The 24,843-nt window shown below is 36.9% G+C and overlaps 1 protein-coding gene across 4 annotated transcripts in view; it reads right to left on the bottom strand.

Moving 5' to 3' along the window:
- Window positions 1-24,843, bottom strand: part of FSTL5 (follistatin like 5) — a 618,951-nt gene that overhangs the window by 113,918 nt on the left and 480,190 nt on the right. For all 4 annotated transcript variants that reach the window (XM_080673147.1, XM_080673149.1, XM_080673148.1 and 1 more), the window contains exons 9-10: window positions 11,154-11,315; window positions 3,671-3,805 (exon numbers count right to left, since the gene is read on the bottom strand). In XM_080673147.1, coding sequence (XP_080529273.1) covers window positions 3,671-3,805; window positions 11,154-11,315 — 297 coding nt within the window. The remainder of the gene's footprint in view (window positions 1-3,670; window positions 3,806-11,153; window positions 11,316-24,843) is intronic.

The raw sequence follows: 24,843 nt of genomic DNA, 5'->3' as shown, positions 1-24,843 counted from the left end.
CCACTATAGACAACATTATGAAGTTTCCTAAAAAACTTAAAACTAAAACTGTCATGTGCTCCAGCAATCCTACTTTTAGGTATATATCCAAAAATATTGAATTAAGGATCAAAGAGATACCTAAGTTCATGTGTTCCTTGCAGTAACATTCACAATAGCTAAGAGATATCACAACTCAGATATCTATTAATAATCAAATGGTTAAAGAAAATGTTGTACATACATACAATGGAATGTTCTTCAGCTTTAGAAAGTAGGAAACCCTACCATTTGTGACAACATGAAGGGGCCTGGCAGGCATCATGCTAATTGAAACAAGCCAGTCACAGAAAGACAAATACTGTATAATTGAACTTATATGAGGTATTTTAAAGAGTCAAAAATCACAGAAACATAAAATAGAATGGTGGTTGTCAGGAACTGGGGAGAAGAAAGAAATGGAGAGTTGTTCAATGAATACAGAGTTATAGTTATACCTGAAGAATAAGTTCTCGAGATCTGCTGTACAACTTAGTGCCTATCCTATATAATAAAGATGTAATATGCAAATGGTCGTTATGCTGTGAAGCTAATGACCGGCTGCGTAATGACCATATCACAGATCAGCAGGAGGGTGGGGCAGCAAGCTACAAGCAGGGGGCGGAGAGCTACAGGAGGGGGCAGGGCAGCAAGCTATGGGGGGGGGGGAGTGGAGGGAGCTACAGGAGGGTGGGGCTGTGGGCGGAGAGCTATAGGAGGGTGGCAGCAAGCTAATGGCTACAAGCAGGCAGTGGAGAGCTACAGGAGGGGGCAGGGCAGCAAGCTATGGGGGGGGGGAGTGGAGGGAGCTACAGGAGGGTGGGGCTGTGGGCGGAGAGCTATAGGAGGGTGGCAGCAAGCTAATGGCTACAAGCAGGCAGTGGAGAGCTACAGGAGGGCCAGGGCAGCAAGCTAGGAGGGGGCGGGGGAAGCTACAGGAGTGCAGGGCAGTGGGCGGAGAGCTACTGGAGGGCGGCAGCGAGCTACTGGTGAGATACTGGCACACGGATTCATGTGCAGGGCTACTAGTAGTTAATAATATGGTTAAATGTTATTCAGATGGTAGAACTTATGTTATTTATTTTACCAATGCAAATAAATTTAATTAATTTAAAAACCAAAATTCAATAGTTTTCACTCTTTATCCTTGAAAAGTCACATAACTTAAATATAGAAGTAACACCTATAAACATTTATGACTTAGAAAAAATCCCTCCAAATATTTTACTTGTATTGTTTCTATGACTTTGAAAGTTCTGTGTAGATGAAGTAAAGCCTGCACCACTATATCTTATAAAAACATTAAGTCTGATTTTAACAGCATTCTATAAACATATAATTTCAAAAACTAATTTAAAATGTGTTATTTTGACCTCTAAGAGTTTAAAGTGATAAGTAAAATAAAGTGAAAACATAATTTCTGAAACTGTTTATAATTAAACACATTAATATGACTAAATATATGAATAAAATTACATTAAATTTTCCTCAAATTTACATGCTAGTATATAATGGCTGATTAAATTAAGATACTATTACAGGTCTTATACTGTTGTAAATAGAGAAATATATTGAAAATTACATGATAGACATTAAAAGAAAATCAAAATACAGAGCTGAAATAAATATCTGTGTCACAAATGTAATCATAAAGGACAAAGAAAACTAAAGTCTTCAATTTACTTGTAACCCTAAAATTAATTTTTAACAGGAAATATGTTGCAAAGTGGTATTTAGTAGAAATACATAAGAGTACAGTAAAAAATATGGTGAAATTTATTCAAGTCATTATATCCAGCTTTCTTTTCTCTTTTTCCACCCTAATAATTTTCTTTTTAAAATGTTTGTTTGTAATGATGATTGTCCTAACCAGACCAAATATAGAAAAAAGTAACTTGGTAGTCAGAAAGATAAGACCCTCCTTCCTCATTGGGCCCACTCCTACCTAAATGTGCTCATTGATTTAAAAACAAATAAGAAGATTCCTGGGAGAATGCTTTTGCCTTGTTCAAAAACTGGGTTTAGAGAAATGGACATACAAATATAGAGGACTTTCAAAATATCAGGACCCTGCCAAATCTTAGATTAACAGGTGTTAATGGGTAAAACAGAGAAGCAAGAAGTTACAGTTGACTCTTGAATAACACAGGTTGAACTGTGGGGTCAACTTATAGGTGGATTTTTTTTTCAACATATACTATAAATATATTTGTTGCTTCTTTATGACTTTATTAATAACATTTTATTTTCTCTAGCTCACTTTATTTTAAGAACACAGTATATTACATATACATAAATTGTGTAAATTGACTATTCATGTTAGTAATTAAGTTTGGGAGAATACAAAAGTTATATGCAGATTTTCAAATATGCAGGGGTGAGCATCCCTTTGTTGCTCAAGAGTCCACTATATTTCCAAACCCAATTTCTAAACAGCCATACTGTGATGTGTGTGGACCAGGAGAAGAAAGTGTCTGTGAGTTTGCCTATATAGAGCTCACTTGATAAATGCTACTTTGAGTTCTGAACAATTCAATTGTAATCAAATATCCATCTGTAGCATCCCCAAACCATGCATATTCCTCTCACCAAGTAATAATTTTAAATAAAGCATATTTCATGATCCCACCAGAAGACATGTAGAGTGATGACAAAGGATTTTTAGCATTAAACATACAACAGGCCTGGCTGACATGGTTCAGTGGTTGAGCATCAACCTATGAACCAGGAGGTTACAGTTAGATTCCCAGTCAGGGCACATGCCCGAGTTACAGGCTTCATCCCAGTGTGGGGTGTGCATGAGGCAGTAGATCAATGATTCTCTCTCATTGATGTTTCTCTCTCTTTCTCCCTCTCTCTTCTTCTCTCAAATCAATAAGAAAAAAATATATAGAACAGCCCTTAGAGTGGTGATGGTGTCAGGGCAGTGCATGTCCCATGGTGGCAGTGACCACAGTGCCTGCATTGCTGTATAATTATTGCACCACTGACTGCAATGCAAGTGAGAGAAGAGTAAATGTATTAATTTATTAAACCTATAGGATGGACCTTGCTATATATTGATACCTTAAATTCTCCAAGTCATTTGGGAGAGGTATTTTACAAGGGATTTGAATTCCTTTATGAGCAAATGGGAAGACAGGACCTGAAACATCTTACGTACACTTGCAAAAGAAACAAAATCATTTCAGTGTCATGTTAAAAATTTCACAAGCTTGTTTTTAATTCTTAAATCTATTTTTAATATTTCAAGATTAATATCTTTCCTATATATAAAATTTTAATGCATTATTCATTTCACAGTCTTTTGATTATTTTTTTAAAAATATTTTTACTGGTTTCAGAGAGGAAGGGAGAGGGAGAGGGAGATAGAAACATCAATAATGAGAGAGAATCATCGATCTATCAGCTGCCTCCTACAAGCCCCACATTGGGGATTGAGCCTGCAACCTAAGCATGTGCCTTGACTGGAAATCGAACCATGACCTCCTGGTTCATACTTTGATGATCAACCACTGAGCCACACCGGCCAGGCCTGATTTTTTTGTTTTTTGAAAAAAGCTTAATAGTAAAGTTGAGTACAGTGTGTGTGTGTGTGTGTGTGTGTGTGTGTGTGTGTGTGTGTATGTGTGCATGCACACTCAGTACATACGGGTCTTTCTAGCAGAATCTTCTACAAAAAGAGAAGAGATGTCCTCATCCACTCCTGCTTCATTCTTTGCAATACAAGTGTATGCTCCGGTATCTTCATAGCGCACATTGCTTATGTGAACCTCACTGCCATTTGCTGAAAACAGAAGGCAAATGCAACTTGTAAACTACAATTTCAGTTTTGGTACAGTGCTTTCTGATTACACAGTCAAACAATTTCTTAGCTTGCCCTAATTAAACTATTTTCCTTCTTACTTCCATGCTTTAGAGGCACGCCAAATTACTCCAAAAGCATTCAAGTGTTTCATAAACTGCTGTCATTCTATTAAAGAGAGCCAATATTTGATATCAAATGCACACACTTTATATTTTATATTTATTTCCTATTTTCTGTATTGCACAAGAAGTATTTCACATTGATAAGTATAATTTCCTTTATATATTTATTTTTAATATTCAGAATCTATTTTGCCTTAAGCTTTCACAAAAGTTTTAAATAATAGCAGTTTGGTTAATTTATAGAAGGCTATAAATATGGAAGGCTGTAAAATATAGAAGGCTACCTATAAAAACATTTCATAAAGAAATTAACTGAGCTATATCATCCTATCTAATAAAAGAGTAATATGCAAATTAACCATCACTCTGCTACACCCACAAGCCACGCCTACTAGCCATGCCCACTGGCCAATCAGAAGCGAGTATGCAAATTAACCCCAACCAAGATGGCTGCGGCCATGGAGAGAGCAGGAGGGAGGCTTGGGTTTCCCCGGCGATGGAGGAAGCCAAGCTTTCCACACACCCTGGTTGGCCCAGGCCTCCGCTTAAGGCTACAAAGTGTCAATTATAGAAGATAAATAAATCCCAACAGAAATGGCTGCTGCCACGGAGTGAGCAGAAGGCTTGGCTCAGCTCCAGGCTACAAAGTTTCAATTGTAGAAGATAAATAAACCCCAGATACCAGAGTCTCCGCTTGGGTCTCCGGGGTGTGTGGCCGGCCTGCAAACCACCACAGGCCCCTCACCCAGGCCACCCTATGCCCCAAGGGAACCCCCACCCTGATCCGGGACACCCTTCAGGGCAAACCAGCTGGCCCCCACCCATGCACCAGGCCTCTATCTTATCTAATAAAAGAGTAATATGCAGATTGACCATCACTCCAACACACAAGATGGCTGCCCCCATGTGGTCAAAGATCCTGCCCCCATGTGGACACAAGATGGCCACCACAAGATGGCCAGCAGGGGAGGGCAGTTGGGGGGGACCAGGCCTGCAAGGGAGGGAAGTTGTGGGCAATCAGGCCAGCAGGGGAGGGCAGTTGGGAGGGACCAGGCCTGCAAGGGAGGGCAGTTGGGGGTGATCAAGTCTGCAGGGTAGGGCAGTTAGGGGTGACCAAGCTGGCATAGGAGGGAAGTTGGGGGCAAACAGGCTGGCAGGGGAGTGGTTAGGGCAGGGGTGGGCAAACTTTTTGACTCGAGGGCCACAATGGGTTCTTAAACTGGACCAGAGGGCCAGAACAAAAGCATGGATGGAGTGTTTGTGTGAACTAATATAAATTCAAAGTAAAGGAGCGGAGGGGAAAGCAAGAGAACCCTCCGCTCTTTCGGCTCTGCGGGCCGGATAGAACAGCCGAACGGGCTGGATCCGGCCCGCGGGCCGTAGTTTGCCCACGGCTGGGTTAGGGGGTGATCAGGCTGGCAGGCAGAAGCGGTTAGGGGCAATCAGGAAGGCAGGCAGGCGAGCAGTTGGGAGCCAGCAGTCCTGGATTGTGAGATGGATGTCTGACTGCCCGTTTAGGCCTGATCCCCGGTCGGATCGGGCCTAAACGGGCAGTCAGACATCCCTCGAGGGGTCCCAGATTGGAGAGGGTGCAGGCTGGGCTGAGGGACACCCCCCACCCCCGTTCACAAATTTCATGCACTGGGCCTCTAGTGCATATATAATATGACCACCACTTGTCAAGTTTCTTATTAAGTCCATATTATGTATATGGAAGTATTAGGTAAGAAGAACAGAAAAATAATAATACATGGTTTTTCTGCAAGATCTCAGTCTTTTGGCATAAATATACCTAAAGTTAACAATATAATATGAAAATTGACAAAGTCAATGTGTAACCAAAAGGTTAAGGAAATCATTGGTCCAACTTTTAAATCTTGTAAAATAATATTTTAAGCTAATCCTTGAATAATGAGTTGCATTCCCCAGTGTGGAAACCTGGATATAATTAAGATTTAACATATGTTGGCAATATATGAGGTCCTTTTACATATATTATTTCTCAATTACCTCAAATGACATTTAATTTTTAGATGAAGAATCTGAGACTCACAGTGATCTTATGCAAGTCACTCAACTCAAAAGGAAAGGCTGGACTTCTGCTCTATCAGACTCTGAAGTTCATTCATTTGTTGTATTCATTTGTTTAGATTTCCTTCCTTTTTTTTCATTTTTTTCTTTCTGTATGAGTCTCTGCATGTGTGGTTGTGTGTGGATGTTCCATGTTATCCAATCTCAGTAACATCATGCACCATGAGGAATATGACTATTTGTGACAGAGGACAAAACAATCTGTGTGGCAATTTCAGGAAAGAAGGTGGAACACCACTGGGGAAAGATCTTGAATACCATCCCTAGGGATGCCACTGGGACATGGAGAGGCAGTGAGTGTTTGAGGAGAGGTAATTATTCTAATCACCTGAACCTCTTTCTCAATTTATAAACTTTACTGCACACCTCCATCCCCCCATTCTTTGTTGAGAATCCATTGTCCAAAACATAGATTGGCAACATTTTGGTTTTGTATTTGTTTTTGCTATAAAAGGCCAGATAGTAAATATTTTAGGGTTTGTGAACCATACAGTCTCTGCAGCATCTATTCACTTCTGCTATAGTAGCATGAAAGCAGTTATAGATAATATTTTTTAAAAAATAAGTGTGGCTGTGTTCTGAAAACAAAAACAAAAAAACAAACAAAAGTTGTTTTATGTCCAAAAATAAGCAGCTTTCCAGACTTAGCTTGGAGGCATTAGTGTGCAAATGATAGGGAACGAGAGCTGTATTTAATCATGCATCAGCTTCTTGCTTTATGTCTCCACAGACCATACTTTTCTTTCAAGACCCACACACTTAAGCTAAATTCTTTAGAGTTTCTCAAACATCAAGTCAGTGTATTTTGTCTTCAAATTCTCTCTTCTCCTAACTCATATGCCTCACTGTCTTTTCTTACACTGTCTTTTCTAGCATTTTTAGATGTTTTCTATTCTATTGCCAAAACTACCAATTCCCTTATCCATTTATCATCCTCATCCATATGTCTTACTAACCTCCAGAACTAGGGCAAGCTGACATATCTCTGTATCTGGTGTCCTTGCACCTAGGTTTTTTAGTAAATTATGAGACTATTATATTAGCAAACTTACAAATGTGCATATTCACAGCTTTCAATTTGCAGGATATCCAATGCTGATATTCATGTCACTTGACCTTTACAGTTCAATGTCTTTCATGTTTTATTCCACTTTTATTTCAAATCTTTATGCTTAGTTTGATGTTTCCCATTATAATACTAACTTCTCACTCTGAGTGACCTTGCTTTTTAAATCACGAAGTATATAGAAGTGATAAGAAAGTAAACCCAAGTCATTTTGCAACATATATAAAATCATCATGTTATTTACCTTAAACGTACACAATGTTATATGTCAAGTATATTTCAATAAAAATCTGAAAAAAAATAAAGGAAACCCAAAACATTGTTTCCATCTACATATTCACCTTTATCTATAATAATAAAAGCATACTATGCTAATTAGACTGGACGTCCTTCCGGACGACCTTCTGGCTGAAGCTGGGGTTGCAGCCGTGGGATCCACGGAGGGATTCAGGCAGCTGCCGCAGCTGTGAAGACCTATTCTTGCATGAATTTCGAGCATTGGGTCTCTAGTTTACTTATAAACAAATATTCTCTTTCTTTCCAAGTCAAATCTCTCCTCTTTTCCTGTTCATTTCTACTCTGTTCATCCTTTCCCTCCTCCATTATCTACACATCTTTTCTTTATTGATAGACCTTCAAACGGATAAATTGTCTAAAGAGAAAGAAATATCTTCATTAGTCCTAACCTTTGCCAATAGCATATGCTACCTTTTCTTTTTCCTACTTTCAAAACCTGAAAGATATTTTTTGTGCTTTTTACCTCCTTTTCATTTTTAAATCTACTGAAGACTGATTGCTACTAATACTGTTTTCTTAATGTCACAAGGACATATGAATCATTTGACCCATGAACACATTTTAATGACCTTCCTTGACCTTAATATGACTCTGATATTAAACTCTTTGTGATCTTTACCTTTCCTTTTCTTTTTTAAATGTAGTATCACCTTGTTTTTCTGCATCTTCACTGATTTTTAGTCTTGCGTTACCTATCTTGTTTTGCCTGCCAATAAAATATGTCTACATTCCCAGGATTTTACTTCCTGTCACTAACATATTATCCCATCCATTGCCAGTTATTCAGTTAGTATATAGACTTGGACCTAATATAGAAATGCTGAATAAGCATCTATTGAATAAATGAATAATTAAATAATTATAGTGTTTGGTAATATGTAATCTATCCTATCTAATAAAAGAGCAATATGCACATTAACCATCACTCTGCTACACTCACAAGCCACACCCACCAGCCAATCAGGAGCAAATATGCAAATAAACCCAACCAAGATGGCTGCGGCCATGGAGTGAGCAGGAGGCTTGGGTTTCCCTGGCAATGGAGGAAGCCAAGCTTTCCGCATACCCTGGCAGGCCCAGGCCTCCACTCAAGGCTACAAAGTTTCAATTATAGAAGATAAATAAATCCCAACAAAAATGGCGGCAGCCATGGAGCTGGAGAGAACAGGAGGCTTGAGTTGCCCCCGGTGATAGAGGAAGCCAAGCTTCAGCAGCCCTGGCTTGCCTTGGCCTCCTCTGCTCAAGGTTAAAAAGTTTCAATTATAAAAATGGCTGTGGCCATGGAGCAAGCAGGAGTCTTGGCTCTGCTCAAGGCTACAAAGTTTCAATTGTAGAAGATAAATAAATCCCAGATACTAGAGCCTCCGCTTGGGTCTCCGGGGGGTGTGGCCAGCCTGCAAACCACCACAGGCCCCTCGCCCAGGCCACCCCATTCCCCAAGGGAACCCCCACCCTGATCCAGGACACCCTTCAGGGCAAATCAGCTGGCCCCCACCCATGCACCAGGCCTCTATCCTATCCAATAAAAGAGTAATATGCAAATTGACCATCACTCCAACACACAAGATGGCTGCCCCCATGTGGACACAAGATGGCCACCACAAGATGGCCAGCAGGGGAGGGTAGTTGGGGGGGACCAGGCCTGCAAGGGAGGGTAGTTGTGGGTGATCAAGCCTGCAGGGGAGAGCAGTTGGGGGGACCAGGCCTGCAGGGGAGGGCAGTTAGGGGTGACCAGGCCTGCAGGGGTGGACAGTTAGGGGCAAACTGGCTGGCAGGGGAGCAGTTAGCCATCAATCAGGCTGGCAGGGGAGTGGTTAGGGGGTGATCAGGCTGGCAGGCAGAAGTGGTTGGGGGCAATCAGGAAGGCAGGCAGGCGAGCAGTTGGAAGCCAGCAGTCCTAGATTGTGAGAAGGATGTCCCAGATTGGAGAGGGTGCAGGCTGGGCTGAGGGACACCCTCCCCATGCACAAATTTCATGCACTGGGCCTCTAGTATATATATAAAAGCCTAAGTGTCTGGTCAAATATGGCTATGATGTACACTGACCACCGGGGGCAGACGTTCCAACTGGTAGGTTAGGTTGCTGCTGGGGTCTAGCCAATCAAGACTGGGTGAGATGGGCCACACATGCCCTGGAGCCCTCACGTGGTCCCTCCCTGGTCCCGATCTCTCTGATTAAGACTAGGCGAGATCATGCGATCACTTCAATCTGGACTGGGAGAGATGGGCCAGAGGCACCCTGGAGCGCTCCCCAGGCCAACTGTACACTGGTGGGGTCCCAGATTGTGAGAGGGCACAGGCCAGGCTGAGGGACCACACGGGTACACGAATCCATGCACCGTGCTTCTAGTTGTATATAAAGCCACATGGAATTCCTATACATCCAGATATATCTCTTAGGTTGTGCTACTTAGTCAGTTTTTATTATTTGCCATATTATCTCAAAACTTTACCTATTTTGCCTTGTTTTTAAAATGGCAATATGTATTTTACAAGGGTCCACACTCTTTCAATGTTGAGTCTTGGAGAGTAACCAACTTTCTAAATTTGCTTCCTATATATTCCTGGAAATAAAGATATATGTTCTTATGGTTTACTGCTATTAAATGGATAAGAAATGACAAAATCAGATGCTAATTAGAACTTTCTTCACTTTAATTTCTGTTAATCAGATTATAGCAAAATGTGATCAGTAGATATAAACATGTAAATTTATTGGGCTTATTTATATCAACAAATATTTTTAGAATTCAGGTTTTAAAGGTCAAAACCACTTTTACATGTCATTTTGCTTGCAAAAATAGATAAGTACATGTTTCAAAAGATTTGCTTTAAAATACTGATAAAACATAATTACTGTTAAAGTGGAATAAGATAAGTTAATGCTTACATTTAAAAAAAAGAAAATTTATTTATTTTGAAAAAGATGAATTGAAGGAATTTAAAGGTATGAAATAAAGAACAGAATGACATACAACAGATAATCAAGTAAAATGACTGGTGTTGCTACTCTTGACAATGAAAATTAGATTTGTACATTTCTTTACTTACTAGTATAACCAGCATATATTCAACTGCTTTATCATTATTTTGGTTATTTGACATTGCAAATATTATCTGTTTTTCACTTACCATATATTTGTGACTATAATCTGTATAGTAACTGATTAATTATATGTGTACAATAATAATCATAGAATATTAGAGCACATAGAATATTTTATATATGAAAACATAATTTCATAACTGAAAGCAATGTAAATGTGAAACATTCAGTAACATTTTGATTTTTTCTCCCTTCATTTGCAAAGTATACTGCAAAACACTCACTAAAGAGTGTCTATAATATCAACACACTCTGTCATAGATATATTTAATGTATGATTTAAACATTTAAGTAGTCACTTCAGAATTGGTTTCTATGAAGAGACCTGATTATTCTGTTCATATATCTGTTATAACTCACAGGACAAGTATTTAAAAGATATATAATTTAATATTTTACTTATCACCAAAATAATGACATAATTAATCATTATGACAAGACTATTATTTAAAACATTAAAAATATTAAGAGACTCTATTTCAAATATAATGTCTTAGGTACAACCCATTTTCTTAATGTTTGTGACATTTTGTTGAAACCAAGATTCATTTTCTTTTTTACCAAATGATATAAAATGTGACATAAATTTTAGTATAAAATTTCTACATGGTCATTTAAGAGACAAAAAATGCAGGTAAAAACCACCTTGCAGTGTGAGTTGTTTGGACAGCTTCGGTGTAATATCAATTCCATTCTTCAGCCAACCCAGCTGAGGGTTGGGTATGCCCTCTGCATGGCATCTCAGACTTGCAGTTACCCCTGGCTCTCTGGCCTGACTCTCTGGGTATACCCGGATCACTGGAGGAACTAAAAAATGGAAAAGAAAGTAAATTAGCAACCCATATTTGATTTTCTTAAAACAAAGAAACAAAAATTGCAATATAAGAAAAATATAAATTATATATTTCAATGTTGTTGCATATTTTTACCAATCTTAGCTTCCAAACATCATTACCTATTAAAAATGTACCAGAGATCTTTGGATAAAGATTATCTAAGACTATGCTAGGGAAAAATACAAGCTGAGCCTTTCAATCATTTAAAAAGTACTCAAAGAATGATACAAATATAAAAAAAATATGATGTGTACATAGATTGAAAGAATTAATTGGTAAGATAGTAAGAATTAGTAAAAAATATTATTGGTAGGATGACAGTACTCCAAAATTGCTATCTAGATGCAATGTAATGCCTATCAAAATCCTACTGCATTTTTCAGAATTGGAAGAGCTAATCCTCAGATTCATATGGAGTTATAAGGGGCCTCAAAAAGCCAAAACAATCTTGAAAAAGAACAAAACTGGAGGCCTCATACCACTCAATTTTCAAACGTACTACAAACCTTCAGTAATCAAAGCAAAGTGGGACTGGCAAGGATAAAAATATAAATGTATCAAATAGAGTTGACAATGCAGAAATAAACCTATACATCTATGGTCAACTGATTTTCAACAAGGCTGCCAAGAAATAGTTATTTCTAGACTTGGTGCTGGAGCAATTGGATATCCATATGCAAGACAATGAACCTGGACCCCTACCTCATGCCATATATAAAAATTAACTCAAAATGAATTATAGACTAAATATAGGAAGTAATACGGTAAGATTCAGGAGATAGCATAGGTCAGTGGTCGGCAAACTCATTAGTCAACAGAGTGGCAAACCGCGGCTCGCGAGCCACGGTTTGCCAACCACTGGCATAGGTGTAAATCTTCTTGGCCTTGCATATCACCATGGTTTCTTAGACAAGACCCCAAAATACAAGCAACAAATTAAAATAAAATGATCTTCATCAAAGTAAAATATTTGGTGCATAATGACACTACCAAGAAGTTGTAAATACAATTGACAGAGGAGGGAAATTTTTAAAAATTATATCTGATATAAAACTAGTACCAAAGCATATAATAAACTGTTACAACTCAGCAACTAAAAAGCAGACAGCCCCTTGTACACAGCAAAGGGAAAAAATGAAAAAGAGAGAAGATATTGGTAAACCACATATTTGATAAAAACGTAATATACAAAATATTTAGGAATGCATACACCTTCATAGCAAAAAATAACTCAATTAAAATATGGGCTTAGAACCTAAATAGACAAGATTCAAAGAAAATATACAAGGGCCACCAGGTCCATGACAAGGTCTTTAACATCAGTGATCATCAGAGAAATGTAAATCAAAACCATAATGAGGTGGCATCTGTTATGTTGGTATTATAAAAAAGATAGTAGATGAATGTTGGCAAGGTTGTGGAGAAAAGGGAACATATGTATACTTTTGTTGGGAATGTAAACTGGCAAGGCCACTATGGAAAACAGTATGGAAGTTCCTCAAGAAGTAATCTAGATTCTTTCTGAACTTTATCCTCAATAGTCTCTTCAGTAAAAATGAGGTTTGATTTATGTCTCCCTTTATTCTGTGATATGTCAGTCATTTTGTGATAAAAATAATAACAGTACTTTAAAAGTGAAAATAATAATATATTCATAGGGACCACAGAATGTTTGTGAGGAAGCCCTCATAGTCATGTTAACTTAATGCCTCCTCTAGGTCACAGAGCTTGTTGGAGTCCAGAGTTGAGACTAAAATACAGGGGGCCCTGACTCCTGGGCCAATGCTCTTTACACTTCATGCTGCCCCTAATCAACTTGGCTGAGTTGGTCTCTAAGGGCCACTGAATTTAGTCAATTGGAAAGAAAATCTGATGTGCATTAAAAGTATGTTCCAAATTTGGTCAGGAATTCCTACAGCAGCAACAACAACAAAAAATAGAACTGTCTTATAATCCAGCAATCCCACTCCTTGGTATATATCCAAAGGAAACAAAAACATTGTCTGAAAGAAATATCTCTACTTCCATGTTTATAGCAGTATCATTCCCAATAGCCAAGGTATGGGAACAACCTAATCATCTATCAACAAATAAAAAAAATAAAAATAAAGAAAATATGGTATATATAGGGTGTCTGCAAAAAAATGTATACACATTTTAACAGCTGATAGCTCATTTAATTTTCACTCCTTTTCAGGTTTAACTGATTTAACTAATGGGTGAAGCCAGACTAAGCTTCGAACAAAGAAAATTTATACTAAAGTGCCACAGACTTTTTTTAAATGGAGATACATAAAAGATAAAGTTTATGGTACAAAACCAGCAATAGTTGACAAATTGAGGGCACACTGATACCAAAGAAAATTATTCTTGATGTTTGTGATTCCATTGCTTCCTGTATCAGCAGTGTCTGGACCAGAACAGTCATCAGTTTGAAAACAGGCATTGCCAAAAATATTATTCATTTCTGTAAATTCTTTTAAATTTTGAAAATGAACTGTATGTTAATAAACACTGACTTTATAATCATTCAAAGTGCATATTCATTTTTTGGGACACCCTGTATATAGATTATGGAATATTATTCAGCCTTAAAAAAGAAAATCCTGTCATTTGTAACAACAGGAATGAAACCAAGGGCATTATGGTAAATTAAATAACCAGGGCAGAGAAAACAATTAAAAATGGGCAATGAGTACAAACAGTCAGTTATAAGATAGAAAAGGTCTGAGGATATAATATATAACATGGTGACTAAAGTTGATAACACTATTGTGTAATTGAAATATGCTAAGAGAATAGAACTTAAATGTTCTCACAAAATAAAAGGTTAAGAAACAAACACAAGCTCTAGCTGGTTGGTTCAGTGGATAGAGCATTGGCCTGTGGACTGAAGGGTCCAGGCTTCTATTCCAGTCAAGTGCACATGCCCAGGTTGTGGGCTCGATCCCCAGTAGGGGGTGTGCAGGAGGCAGCCTATCAATGATCCTCTCTCATCATTGATAAATTTTATCTCTCTCTTCCTTCCTCTCTGAAATTAATTAAAAAAAAAGAAACAAACACAAAAAAGAATGAAAGTTAGACTGATAGCTAAATTCTTACAGAAACAAGAGGCTTTATAATTAACTTCTATAATCAGCCTTTACAATAACTCAATACATAAGTTTAAATAAAATAAATATATTTTTAGAAACACAAAATTCTAGCATAACCTATGAAAAATATAGTACAAAAATCTAAAAAAATCTTATAGTATTTAAAAAAATTAATACATTATTAAAATCTTTTATTCAAATAAAACTGTAGGTTTTTCTCCAAACTAAAGAAGAAAAAACACAAATCTTACATATCCTATTCTAGAGAATAGAAAGGGGAGAGGTTGCATTTCTTTGGTAGTGTTAAAATATCTATACAAGTCTTTCAATATTTTTACCTTCAAGAGAGCACAGACTGTCAGATATAAGATGGTTAAGATGAGAAATTTTCCTCATTTTACATGTGGGCTGAATTTGATGACGCATTGTTAACAAATAGAATATGGCCAAGTGATGGTGTAAGATAACCAATATTAGGCCATAAAAGGTATTACCGCATTCTCCTAGCTCTCTTTTGTTCTTGGAGAAGTCAGATTTCATGACATAAAGATAATCAATCAGTCTTATGGTAATGCTCATGTATCAAGAGACAGAGAGAAGCTCCATGCCAACAGCCAGCAAAGAATAAACAGGCATGTGAGTGAGCCATCTTGGAAGTCCTCCAGCCCCAATTAAGCTTTCAGATGACGGCAGCCCTAGCCAAGATGTTAAATGCAACCTCAGAGAGGACTACATAACAGAATCACATAGTTGAGCTATTCTAAATGCTTTTATCCTATTTCTCCATTATCTCATATCTCTATTTTTCTGTCACTAAATGTTCATTTACAGGAGGGTTTTGCCTCATTCAATCATTGTATTCCCATAGATGAGTGACTAAAGTACCCCAGAGAATGGAGAAGTCCGCAGAATGCGTGTTACAGGCTTATCACACCCATCTATTTCTTGCATTCATATTTTAGCATTTGCTCTTTAGTATAGCCATGAAAGCCTATATACCCTACATTTTCTTTAATAGAATATGAGTTAGTAATCAAGGAAAACCATTCTGGTCCTTAGTTGAAGAATTTTCTGCAAGAGATACCTTAGCAAAAGACAATGGATAGAAGTTTTATTCACATAGACCATCAGACACTTTTTAAAAAATGTGTATACTTTGAACTACCTGATGTATTTTCTTTTCATTCATCAGACAAGCAGTCAAAGATGCAAGGTCAGTAACCAATCTAACACTCTCTTTAGGGTCACAAATCCAGCCCAAAAGTTAACTTTACCACTTTCCTTTCAAGTGACTGGCAGATCCAATATATATACAAATTTGATCGACTAATGAGTAAATGTTGGCCTTCCAGATTCACTGAAATTATAAAAGCAGTGCAAACCAGGATACTAGATTAAGCCAAATTAGACCCATGTCAACTATGACCCAGAGACCAAGGGTGGAGAGGGTTCCTCAGAAAGGCCCAATAATCTGTTGAGTCTGGAGCTGTAACTTTTCCTTGTATATTGCCTTTTATAGTCCCAGGACAGAAAAATAATAGACTTCCAAAGTTCTGAGCATTATAATTCTACTACATCCTTGCCCCTCTCCTAAATATAATTCAAAACAAACACAACACACACTAACAAACATCTGCAACAATGTTGGGGAGTAAAACCAAGATTGTATTGTTTTTCACTTTGATAACTACTTGAATAGTTTATTTTGAAATATCAAAAACATTTCAAAAATAGTTCTTTTAATACTATGTTACCCCTTGGTAACATACGTTTAGGTTCTGTTAATATATCTAGCACAGAATAGTTACTGTAACATTTTACTAGTATTATATAGGAAGTACAAATTAATACCTTTTTAAAGAGATTTTTTTTTCAGAAAAACCACATTAATCATAAGAAAAATAAAGAGATTCTTTCAAACACTCAGACCTAATTTATAATTTCTTAACAACCTGGGGGTTAGTAAATGAGCTCTTAAAAAAGACATATTTAATGAAAGCAAGTGTATCTTGCCATTGAATTTATAGCCAAAGGAAGGATCAATTCTTCTTGCAACATTCTTTGGAAAAGCAAAAAATTAAGACAGCCTAAATTTATATGAAAATTACTTAGAAAGGAAACACATCGATTAGCTCAATGATAATAATGGATTCTACATCATTCATATTAGAAAATATAGATATTATGTAAGTCATACATACTACCACTGATACTCCCCAAAGGACACTTTTCAAATAAGATGTTTCATTTCTCCCAGCACTCTAGCTGTTTCTACTTTATTTATATACTTGTGCATGTACTGAAAGGAAAACAGTGATCAATAATTTTTGTCGTATTGAATTTTTATACCCAAATAGATAATATATATTTAAAAAATAAAAATACTCTTATATAATATGCTTCTCATTTAGTATACTGGTATCAAATGATCACCTGAAAAATCTCTCAATGCTTATCGAATTGAACAATAAGTGATTGACATAACAACTATTTAACCTCAGTGACAAGCTACACATTTAAAAGGAGGCTATTTTCCCTGAGATACATATTATGAAATATAAATGAGGATTGATGGCAGTCTGAATTAAAAAGTCAATAATTCCCCAGAGAACATTTCAAGCCATTTGTTACAGTCATTTTTAGTTAGGAAGTGCACTCTATGAACTTGTCTCTCCTTCATATTGGCAGTGTGTGAAAAAAGAACTGGCAAAGAACACCAAAGGGTTTTGAAATTGGATTTAGAATCCAATTTGTGTGCAGTATCATGAAAATCTTTAAATAAGGCTCCTAATATTGTAAGCAAAAGGTGATATTTTAAAATCAATGTCTACATACTCCGAAAACTTCCTAATAATATTCAATGTCACTAAACTAACTCAGGAAGTAGTTTAAACTAGTTGTCTTTATTGAATAAAATATTATCAAGCAATGTCAAATAATATTAATATCAAATAAATACATTATTTATGTCTATATGCAACCACTTAAGTAGTTGAGATTACATATTATTCCATTTAATTCTATAAAATATAATTAAGTTTCTGTCACTTAGATGGAAGAAATACAAGATGTAAATATATGAATTTTATTCATGAATAAAATTTAAGAAAAATAAAAAATGTGTTTTATTTTGAATTTTAAAATAACAATTTATAAATATTTATTAAGCAACTTCTGCATGTAGCACATTGTGCTGGTGGCTTTTTCTCTCTGTCTCATTGCTCTCTTTTACGTATTAACCTGTTATGTGATTACTCAGTTTGGGTTTTGAAATTAGCCAAATGGAAAACTGGAAAAATGTATTCTTGGTTGAAATTGCCTTATGTGGTACAGATTATAAAATAAATGTCCCCGTAGAAGTATATACTTGGAATCTAATATAAATTCTGAGTTATGTTTTTAGCAGTAACATATAAGGTATATTTGAGATCCTTGAAAAATTCTATTTAAAAATGTGAAGGTCAAATAAATAATCAGTGCATTTATAGTATTTGGGAAAGGTATTAATAATTCATATTAAACAGATGAAACTTCTCAAGGAAGCTGAACTACCTGTTTTCTATTACCCAGTGTTTCTGTTTGTTTTTTAGAAATGCACATGTGGCTAAAATTAATATAATACAATTGTATTCAATTTATCTAACAGATTATAGAGCATACCCTGTAAATAATAGGATGCTGTATGTGAAGGACTGGTTGCTATCAGAGTACATACATAAGGCTAATGCTCTTTAATTAGTTTTAGAAATAAGAAACAGAAATGGAGTTCTAACACTAAAAATATTAAATTGAGAAACCAAAAAAATAGATAAGCTAAAGAAAATAAAGTATAATTAGTATAATTATATTTTCTTAGGTCATTCTTTCTGCAAACTTTGGGGTTTATATGGAATCAGTTGTAAATATTTCTCAGTTCAAAACCAAGAAATATTTAATAATAATAATAGCTAGATATAAAACCTATAATAGATAGGTTGATGGTTATATTTCTTGAAGGTCTATAATAATTTTATTGTAATATAATAAACTGGTGCTTTTCTCAATATTAGGGTGGATCTAATAGAATTATTTTAATCTAACAATCCTTCTAATCAAATATTAGAATGCATCGAATGGAAAAAAAACACAGATCTCTATAATACCAACCCTGTTGTTTTTTCCCATCTTTCAACTTTCATTCTGATATCTGTTTTTAGAAATTCCTGCACTATTGCCAGAAGGTACAGAAACAGCATAATCTGGACACTTTAAAAGCCTGATTTTAGAGGTAGGAGGCAGAGATCACTGACCCAGCATAACTTCCTTCTAACTGAAAACAAAAATGCATTTAAGGTGAATGAGCAGGTCACAGGTATGTAAACAACTATTTTTTTTTCCTTTTCTTGATGCCATTATCTTGCCTTCTTTTGAAGGAGTCTATCATTGCTCTTCCACAAATTATTCACACAGCTGCAACTGTGAGAAAAGGTTCTAAGAAGGCTTGCGGGTAAGAATATAAATGTGTCTGAAGTAGTGCTGACTCACAGTGGCATCTGGATTGTTCTGTTTGTATTATGATTCCTTTGTCATTTAAGCAACTTTCCTCTGAAAAATTACAGACTGGGTTTAATAAATATTTTAAATGCTACAGAGCTTGTCCAATGCCTTTTGTCTCTGACATTATTAAAGCCATCAATTTCTTTTTAACTTTGTCCCAAAGCAGTCGTTTTATATTCATGACTTTCCCACTGTCTCTTGTCAATATTACAAAGCTCTCTGATCACATTATACAGCCTTCATAAAAGTATAGAGGATGCAACAAATGTTGGAGGCAAAATATAAATTAGCACCAAAAACATCCTTATGGTCCTAAACTTTTGTGAATTTTTAAAAATTTGGTCTCCTATTTATCTTGTGGCATTATAAAAACTCACAACTTTTTAAGCTCTTTTGAAAGGGACAGCAGTTCATCCTACTTTAATTTAAATCTATTCTGCTGATCCTTAAAGTCTGTGGCTCTTTTAAACCTCAATGATGAAGTCTCATATGCCATCATTTTCAGAAATGCTCTCTGTAACACAAAAGAAAGCATAACAAAGGCATTAAAGGTAATAATACAAATGTTGTTTTTCTAAATCTATGATGGGAAAAATGAGAATTAATTAAATGAACTAATACATTAAATATTACCTGCCTTTAAAATTGGATAGATCATGCTTGATTGCTCTGCTAATATTTTGTTGGAATCCCGTCTCCCAAAATTAACTGATATATGAAAAAGTCCATTTTTCCACCAATTCATCAGAATTAGATGTTACTAAACATTTTACTTTAGCAAATGATTTCCCATTTTATATTAAATTGAATTTCATTGACTGCTATATGGATATGTTTTTATACACTCAGTCATTTCTAAATTTTTTTAAATATATTTTTATTGATTTCAGAGAGGACGGGAGAGGGAGAGAGAGAATCATTGATCTCTGCCTCCTGCACACCCCCTACTGGGAATTGATCTTGAAACCCAGGCATGTGGCCTGACCAAGAATCAAACTTTGACCTCCATAGGTTGATGCTCAACCACTGAGACAGTGGCCAGGCTCATTAGTCATTTTGATTCCTTCCATGAATGGCCTGTTTATAGCCTTTACCAATTTTTTTCTTGTAAATAACTATGAACACTTATTCAACTAAAACATGTGTAATGATTCTTCATTCCTTATTTATAGAATATATATTTTATCTACTATATGTATTTTGAATAATTACAATACAGAATATTTATACTTAATATAACCTTTCAAACATCTATTTCATTACTACTAGATTTCTTGTCTTGCTAAAGAAATACACTGCCACCCACAGTTGTATAAATATTTCCTAAATAATCCTATCCTACATAATAACGAGGCAATATGCAAATTGATCCTCACGCCCTCACGTCACAAGATGGCTGTCCTCACATCAGCACAAGATGGCCACTCCCATGTCATCACAAGATGGTAGCCATAAGATGGCTGCCCCCACGCTGTCACAAGGTGGCAGCCCACACATCATCACAAGATGGCCACCACAAGATGGCTGCCCCCACATCATCACAAGATGGCCGGCAGGGGAGGGCAGTTGGGGGTGACCAGGCCTGCTGGGGAAGGCAGTTGGGGGGATCAGGCCTGCAGGAGCGGGGAGTTGGGGGTGATTGGGCCGGCAGGGAGCAGTTAGGTGTCAATTATGCCAGCAGGGGAGCAGTTAGGGGCAATCAGGCAGCCAGGCAGATGAGTGGTTAGGAGCCAGCAGTCCCAGATTGTGAGAAGGATGTTCGTCTGCAGGTTTAGGCCCAATCACGGATCCCAGATTGGAGAGGGTGAAGGCTGGGCTGAGGGATACCCCTCCAGTGTATGAATTTCATGCACCAGGCCTCTAGTAAAGTAATAATATTTAATTTATTTTAAACACAATTGTATTTAAGATTAGATTACAATCCAATTTCCATTTTGATTTTTTTTTACATTTTTATGTAATGTCTGAGAAAACATAATTTTCTTTCCGTAGTGTTATTTTTTCTTATATTACCCAAGAATAAAGCAATATAGTCTTTATAATTTGATATTCTTTCTTCATTATATACTATGTAATTCTTCAATAACACAAATTTTATGTTTATTTTTATACATCATATATACACACATATAAATTCATAAATATAATGATTTTACACATATACCAATTGTACCTTTTCTGTTATCAATACTATCTACCCTATAAATCTATGCCATATTCTTTCATTAATGTAATAGCTTTAAAATAAGTTTTATTTATTATCCTTTACCATAAGTTCTATTGTTTATTTTATCAGAGTTTTTTAGTAATTTTTCATACTTATTATTTTATTTGAAGAAAGAGGGACAGACTTGTGTCATCTCTCCCGTAATCTGATACTTGTAAGGTCATACTTATGGATGGAAATTTCTATTTCCTTTTTGTTAGTGTTAATATAACATCCTCTGTCATAAAATTATTGATTTACATGTCACACCTTATACAAAAATAAACTCAAAATGGATGTAAACTTAAATGGAGAATGTAAAACTATAAAACTTTTAGGAAAATACATAAGAAAAAATTTTCATTACCTAAGGCTCAGCAAATACTTATTAGACTTGACATCAAAAGCACTATCCATAAAAGAAAATAGTGATAATTGGACTCCACCAATATAAAAATAGTTTTGCTCTGGAAAAGACCCAGTGAAATAGATTAAAAGACAAGCTACAGAGTAGAAGAAATATTTACAAACTATATATGCAACAAAAAACTAGAATCTAGAATATCTAAAGAACTATTAAAACTCAGAAGTGATAAACAAGTAATACAATTAGAAATGGGGCAAAAGACATGAGGGGACATTTTACTGAAGATGATATACAGATGGCAAATACTCACCTGCAAATATGTTTGGTATCATCAGCCATTAAGTAAATGCAAATTAATATGTTAAGACATCCCTACACAACTATCAGAATGGCTAAAATAAAAATAGTGATAATGCCAAATGCTTGCAAGGATGCAAAGAAACTGAATCACTTATTCAGTGCTAGAGATAATGTTTAATAGTATAGGCACTTCATCAGTTTTGTGGTTTTTTTTAAGAAAACTAAACATGCAATTACAATACTTAGAAATAAAATTTCTGAGCATAGCCCAGAGAAATAAACATTTAAGTTCACATAATAACCTCTAAATGAATAGTTTTTAATTTATTTATCTTTATTGTTGAGGGTATTACAGATGTCCTCCATTTTTCCCCCAATTTTCTCCCCTCCACTTGGTTCCTGCCACATGCCAGGACATGAATATTTTTAGAGCTTTATTTGTAACTAGAGGCCCGGTGCACAAAATTCATGCACAGGAAGGTGTATCCCTCAGCCTAGCCTGCACTCTCTCCAATCTGGGACCCCTCGAGGGATGTCTGACTGCCCATTACCAGGATTGGGCCTAAATGGGCAGTTGGACATCCATCTCACAATCCAGGACTGCTGGCTCCCAACTGCTCACCTTCCTGCCTTCCTGATTGCCCCTAATCGCTTCTGCCTGCCAGCCTGATCACCCCCTAACCACTCCCCTGCCAGCTTGATTGATGCCTAACTGCTCCCCTGACAGCCTGTTTTTCCCTAACTACCCTCCCCTGCAGCCTGGTCACCCCAAACTGCTCTCCCCTGCAGGCCTGGGTCCCCCCCAACTGCCCTTCCCTGCAGGCCCAGTTGCCCCCCAACTTCTCTCCTTTGCCGGCCTGGTCACCCTTAACTGTCTGCCCCTGCAGGCTTGATTGCCCCCAACTGCCCTCCCTTGCAGGCCTGGTCCCTCCCAACTGCCCTCCCCTGCTGGCCATCTTGTGGCAGCCATCTTGTGTCCACATGGGGGCAGCCATCTTGTGTTTTGGAGTGATGGTCAATTTGCATATTATTCTTTTAATAGATAAGGATTAGATAGGATAGAGGCCTGGTGCATGGGTGGGCCCAGCTGGTTTGCCCTGAAGGGTGTCCCAGACCAGGGTGGGAGTTCCCTTGGGTCGTGGGGTGGCCTGGGCAAGGGGCCTGTGATGGTTTGCAGGCTGGCCATGCCCCCCAGCGACCCAAGCAGAGGCCCTTGTATCTGGGATTTATTTATCTTCTATAATTGAAACTTTGTAGCCTGGAGTGGAGCCAAGCCTCCTGCTCGCTCTGTGGCCACAGCCATTTTTGTTGGGATTTATTTATCTTCTATAATTGAAACTATGTTGCCTTAAGTGGAGGCCAAGGCAGGCCAGGGCAGGCAGAAAGCTTGGCTTCCTCCATTTGCGGGGAAACCCAAGCCTCCTGCTCTCTCTGTGGCCGAGCCATCTTGGTTGGGTTAATTTGCATACTCACTCCTGCTTGGCTGGTGGGTGTGGCTTGTAGGTATAGCAGAGGTACAGTCAATTTGCATATTACTCTTTTATTAGGTAGGATAGGAAACAACTGGAATTAGCCCAGATGTCTTTCAACAGGTAAATTGTTAAACAAACTCTGATATATACCATGAACTACACTTTAGCAATGAAAAGAAACAAACACTTGATTCACACAAAAACTTAAGTGAAATATTCAGATAACTGTGCTGAATGGGGGAAAAAGCCAATTCCCCAAAAATATACAGAATTATATCATTTATATAAGTCCCCCCAAAAAAACAAGTTTAAAAATAAAGGATAGCCTGGCCAGTGTGCTCAGTGGTTGAGTGTCAGCTTATGAACCAGGAGGTCATGGTTTGATTCCATTCTGGGCACATGCCCAATTTGCAGGCTTAATCCCCAGTGGGGGACCTTCAGGAGGCAGCTGATCAATGAATCTCTCTCATCATTGATGTTTCTCTCCCTCTCCCTTTCTCTCTGAAATCAATAAAAATATATTTAAAAATATTTTTTTTTAAAAAAAAGAAAAATATATTAGTGGTTGCTGGTTCATAAAGGAGTGGGAATAGGAGAGAGTGAGTGTGGAACATTAGGGATCCTGTTCTGTATGTTGACTGTCAATGTCAATATCCTGGTTCTTCAGGTTGAACTGGAGGTTTGCAAGATATTACCACTAAGAGAAAATGGGGAGAGGGTTCAAAGGATCTTTTTGAATCGCTTCTTGAAACTGTGTAAGAATCTACAGTTATCTCAAAATAAAAGTTTACTGAAAGCATTATTAATCCATTTTCAAAAACACATAATTTATTGCAGTAGTGGAGAAAAGTCCACTCTGAGTAGTTCAAAGGAAATAAGTCATGTGATTGGAACCATCAAAATGACATTCTCACATTCTCAGGCAATCCCTTGTTCCTGGTCCCTCCATGTGCTGCATGCTCACTGTTCTGGTTCCCTAGGATTTCTCTCCAGATATCTCAGTGCTAATTAATGTGTGTCCTGGCTAGACAGGAGTATTTGGTGGTGTTTTTTCATGCCCTAGTGGTAGCTGCTGCCAACAAGTAATGTCGGTTACCTCTGAAGCTAATGCCATGTTCTACTAAAAAACTGCATGCTTCCTGTAAGTTTATATGCAAATAATGCTGCCTCCAACATGAATCATAATATCTAGCCAAATTAAAAGACTAGAATTCATCTGTGTCTTGTCCCTCTAATTCATTAACAACCCTCATAAACAATCCACAATATAACTATTTACCATACATATTTTTAATTTTTCCTCAATTTTATCTCCTTTTTCTACCTTAAACTTAGGTTTTTACTAATCTTAAATATACCCTAAACTTAAAACGTTCACTTTTTCTAGCCTTTGATAATTCAGAAATCTCTTAACTGGACACTGCCCCACAGCCCTGCACAAATCTATTGTCCGCATCACTACAAAAATATGTTTAACTGAAAGTAGGATGTTGCATCTCATCTACTCAAGGTCCTCTGTTACA

The sequence above is a fragment of the Plecotus auritus genome (genome assembly GCF_963455305.1).
Source record: "Plecotus auritus genome assembly, chromosome: 6".
Taxonomy (NCBI): domain Eukaryota; kingdom Metazoa; phylum Chordata; class Mammalia; order Chiroptera; family Vespertilionidae; genus Plecotus; species Plecotus auritus.
This window is presented reverse-complemented; position numbering and strand designations above follow the sequence as displayed.